This window comes from Aulonocara sp. 'chitande type north' Nkhata Bay, linkage group LG10 (genome assembly GCF_057382095.1).
Source record: "Aulonocara sp. 'chitande type north' Nkhata Bay isolate Kocher_YH1m ecotype deep benthic linkage group LG10, A_spYH_male_GT1.1, whole genome shotgun sequence".
In the NCBI taxonomy this organism is placed as follows: Eukaryota; Metazoa; Chordata; class Actinopteri; order Cichliformes; family Cichlidae; genus Aulonocara; species Aulonocara sp. 'chitande type north' Nkhata Bay.
The window spans coordinates 35,192,360-35,196,614 of record NC_141353.1 but is presented as its reverse complement, the minus strand read 5'-3'; the positions used below and the strand labels follow the sequence as shown (position 1 = coordinate 35,196,614).

Below are 4,255 nucleotides of genomic sequence, written 5' to 3'. Positions count from 1 at the left end.
TGTTTTTAACTGATCTGCAGTCAGACAAACACCAAGCTATCCATTATAACTAGAAATGTTTGTCGAAACATGAACTGCTGGCTTTCTGCATTTGAACCGGTGAAGCATCGCCATGATATAAACCTCACAAGTTTAATCAGTAGTTGTTACCTAAATGGTCACTTATATGTCTCCTTTGTCTGTGAAGGTTCTCAGTCATCCAGGTCATCGTAGTCAAAGGAGCTTGCAAAGAAAAGCGTCTGGACTTCTTTAAGTTGCTTGAAGACGTTTCACCTCTCATCCGAGAAGCTTCTTCAGTTCAGAACTGAAGAAGCTGAACTTCTTCAGTTCAGTTCAGAACTGAAGAAGCTTCTCGGATGAGAGGTGAAACGTCTTCAAGCAACTTAAAGAAGTCCAGACGCTTTTCTTTGCAAGCTCCTTTGACTATATGTCTCCTTTGTGCTGCTGTGCATTTTGTTAGAATGAGCAAAGCTTTTGTTGGATCCAAGCCCCCATAGTCGAGTCTCCAGCATTGTGCAAATGCTTGCTGCAAGCCTTCCCCACCAAGAAGACCACCTCGGCAATGTTGAGTAGAATACAAACACCTGACACAGCCAACATGAACACGGTGAAGACAGTCTTCTCTGTGGGTCTCGACACAAAGCAGTCCACCGTGTTGGGACAAGGGTAGGAGTCACACTTCACCAGCCGGATCATCTTGTAACCAGGGTAGATCATATAAAACACATACATAAAAGTGACCTCAAAGATGATACGGAACAAAAGGCTGATGACGTATGTCCACCACAGGGCCCCAGTGATTTTCATCTTCTGTGTTTTTATCTGCTCCAGGTCTTTCGGGTTGGACCGGCCCGACAGTTTGTAGAGCCTCTTGTCAACATGACGCCGATGGGCAACGTGCATGGCTACCAGCAGGGCAGGAGTGGAGACCAGGATGAGCTGGAGTGCCCAGAGTCGAATGTGGGAGATGGGGAAGAAGTGGTCGTAGCAGACACTGTTGCAACCCGGCTGCTGCGTGTTGCAGGTGAAGCCAGACTTCTCGTCGCCCCACACGCTCTCGGCTGCAACCACGAGGACCAGGATGCGGAAAATGAAGAGCACGGAGAGCCAGATTCGACCGATGCCGGTGGAGTGGCGGTTCACACCGCTAATGACAGCATAAAATGATGCCCAGTTCATCTTTGGTTCCGGGTCTGAAAACAAACAAACACAAACATCATATGATATAATTTTTTTGTAATTAAATTTTTTTTATTGTAAAATAATTTTACTGCAAATCAACACAATAATGTAAAACAAACCATAAAATGATAAAAAAAAGATAAAAATCATCTCTTTTTTTATATTCATTTTTATATTTCTCTGCTTTTTTATGTTATTGCTTTGTTGTCTATTATATGTATGCTGCTATGACAAGAGTTTCTCTGATCTGATCTTATGATAATTCTTACTGTTTGAGATTAGACATTCAAATAAGACTGTCTTCTTCGCATGTAGCCATTCGGCAAAAATGAAGGCTTCTTAAATCTTAAAAAAAGGTCTGCCAAGCTCTCACTTGGACAATTTGTTTCCAAAAAAGTAGAACCAAAAATTAGCAAGTGAAGCAATGCAAATGATGTACAGTAAATCCCGTGTGTAAGGCTATACTCTGGAGAGTTGACCGATGCAAATTTACCCGGGATCAGTCCCCCTGTGTTTCTGTTCAGTATATCCTCCCTTTGCCCTGATGTATAAATTACTTCATCACATTAACTCCTCAGGACTTGCAGGACTCTTGCATGTTTAACCAAAATTCCCTTGAAGTTCCTAAAAATACTTAAAAATTTGCTTTATAAAAAAATCACTAACAAATCCCATCTTGTGACATAACAGGCACAAAATTACTGGCCCTTCAGTACAAGTAAACTTCACAACAGCAGCTTCACGAAATAATTGATTTGTTGATCATTCGGTTAATTTTCTGAGTGAAAAAGCGCTTTTTTTTTTCTAAAAGCAGAAAATCTCCCTCCAGTTTCTGTTGTGAGGATTGTTTGTACTTATTGCCTTCTGTGACATAAAACTGAATATATATGGATTATGAGAAAACAATTTGCACACATCATCATGCATCAGCTCTTTCTGAAGGTGTTAGAGTGACACTTAAGTTAAAACTATTGCTTGAAAATCATCAGGAAATATTATGTAAAAGATTATGCACATGAAAATGATCTATGCGTCAAACTTAGAACAAGAAAAAAATACTTTAGATTAAAAAGGCAGGAAATATAACTCTCTAAAAGTTCTCCTGAATGTCAAAGTCAGACACAAAGGAGACTTTCAGTTTCACTTTTCAACAGCAAACTTAAAACTTAATAAACACAATACTGTCTTACTTATTCACTTTAAATAATAGCAACCTGCACACTTGACTTAAATCAGAACACATGGTGCAGCCACACTTTGGCTGGACTTGGTAAATTAATAGTAATGAGTACATCACAGCTTTTTCTTTTTTACGCCTATGATTCTTCTTAGTCTTAAATTGTAGCATGTTTGATCCCCTTGGTGTTGATCATTACTGATTGCTCTGTTATGTCTGAGTCTAGAGTAAATGTTGGAGTTGTTACCGGGCTCAGCTGGAGGTGTAAGAGGCATAGGAGGCAGCGTGGAGGACAATGTTGACCCGCTGGTTTGGCATGGATGTGAGTCCAGAGAAGGAAAAAAGCCTCTCTGCCCCCCTCTGCAGCTGGCAGCCCACTTAAGAGTGCAATACTGAGGTCTGGCACCATGTGTCATGTGACATGCTTTCACCAGTAGCCATGGTGTTGCATGCAAAATGAGCAACTGTAGCTGGATTAACAGACTCTTGGATAGTCTCCACTCACCGGCAGGAAAATCATTTGTGCTCCTAAAGGACGTTGATAAGTTACATAGAAGGACTCTTCTGCTTCTTAGCTTAGAAGGTTTTCACACAATTCACTGATCAGGCAGATAGAAATAACTAACAAGGTCTGCAAATAAATAATGTTGTCTGATCATCACTTCTCGGACGAACTCTCAAAAAGAACATGTTTGGAAAAGAGTCTCATTTTCTTTTTTATCCTAATCATATCTTGTGACTATAGTGTGAAGTGACATTAACAGCTAAGCATGATCTGCCAATGAGCACAGAATAAATGAACACGCTGAAAAGAAACTATTTAAACTGTCCATCCGCGCAGCCACATGATGTAGGAACAAAGCCATCAATAAAATGAACTTACCTTAGCTCTGCTTGCAAATAAAGTGCATCCAGAAACATTTAAGTTAGCATCACCAGATCAGATTTTTTTTTTCCAGTCTTTGACTGTGAACAAGAGTATCAGAGCACCATGACTTTGCATTGCTAATGATTTCCCTCACACTAGCCACTGCCCTGCACTGGGGAGGTCATATGCCTCTGTGCAAAGAATTTGCATACAATAGCCCCATTTAGGCAGCGCAAACAAACAGCTTCAGAATTCAGATCAAACGTTTTAATTTCTGCCCAGCTGAAGAATCTGTGTGGGGACTGTGGTCTGTCATGTTGTCCTCAGTATGCTGCTGAGCAGAGGAAGTGGGGGGTGGTTTTGACGTAATATTGAGTGTAACATAAAGGTCTTCAACAAAGAATGAGACTCAAAATCTAAAGATAAGAGGACAAGGGTTTGTTATCCTGAGAATCAGACTCTCATCTAGTGTTTCTTCTCGACCTTTACATCCTAATGCTAAACCACTGATTGAACCAGCCAGTGACTGCGTTTACTGTGTACTCAAGGGAAACTGAATCCATTTTGAGGCGTTTTCACAGATGGGGCAAAAACTGGCAACTTTTCAAACTGAGTAACTTTTTGAGCTCACTTCTTGTCTCAGTTAAAATCCAAAAGAGCTGATTTGAATATGACAAACTATTCATTCTAATATTCAGTCATTTTTACTAGTTTATAGTTATTTTTAATCATTAGTGAGACAGCTGTTATATTTCATGACATCACTTGTCATCATTTGTCAGTGTTAGGACCATTTAGTTGGCTATGATAACTAAAACAAACAAAGAGAAATGTATTGTCATGTATCTGCATTTCTGTGTCATAGTATGAGAGAAACTGTGGGTGAGTGACATCTTTAAAAACCTTGGCACCAAGGGAAAGACTCTGGGAATGTTGAAATGATGCTTAAACTAGCAAAAATAAACTTTAACCCTTGAATTCTAGTAAAAGTCACCCGAATGGATGTAGTTTTCAATTTTCCAATGGCC

General features: G+C 39.9%; 1 protein-coding gene across 2 annotated transcripts; it reads right to left on the bottom strand.

Annotated features, from left to right (window-relative positions):
• Positions 1-360: 360 nt before the first annotated feature.
• On the bottom strand, positions 361-3,377 carry gjb1a (gap junction protein beta 1a). Of its 2 annotated transcripts, none has more exons than XM_086309683.1 (2): positions 3,243-3,377; positions 361-1,193 (listed from the first exon to the last, which is right to left on the bottom strand). In XM_086309683.1, the coding sequence occupies exon 2, from the start codon at positions 1,177-1,179 to the stop codon at positions 457-459; it is 723 nt and encodes a 240-aa protein (XP_086165809.1). In that variant the 5' UTR covers positions 1,180-1,193; positions 3,243-3,377; the 3' UTR covers positions 361-456. The 2 variants fall into 2 exon arrangements, with proteins under 2 accessions (XP_086165809.1, XP_086165808.1); XM_086309682.1 differs by lacking the exon at positions 3,243-3,377 and adding an exon at positions 2,607-2,775.
• Between the last annotated feature and the right edge of the window lie 878 nt (positions 3,378-4,255).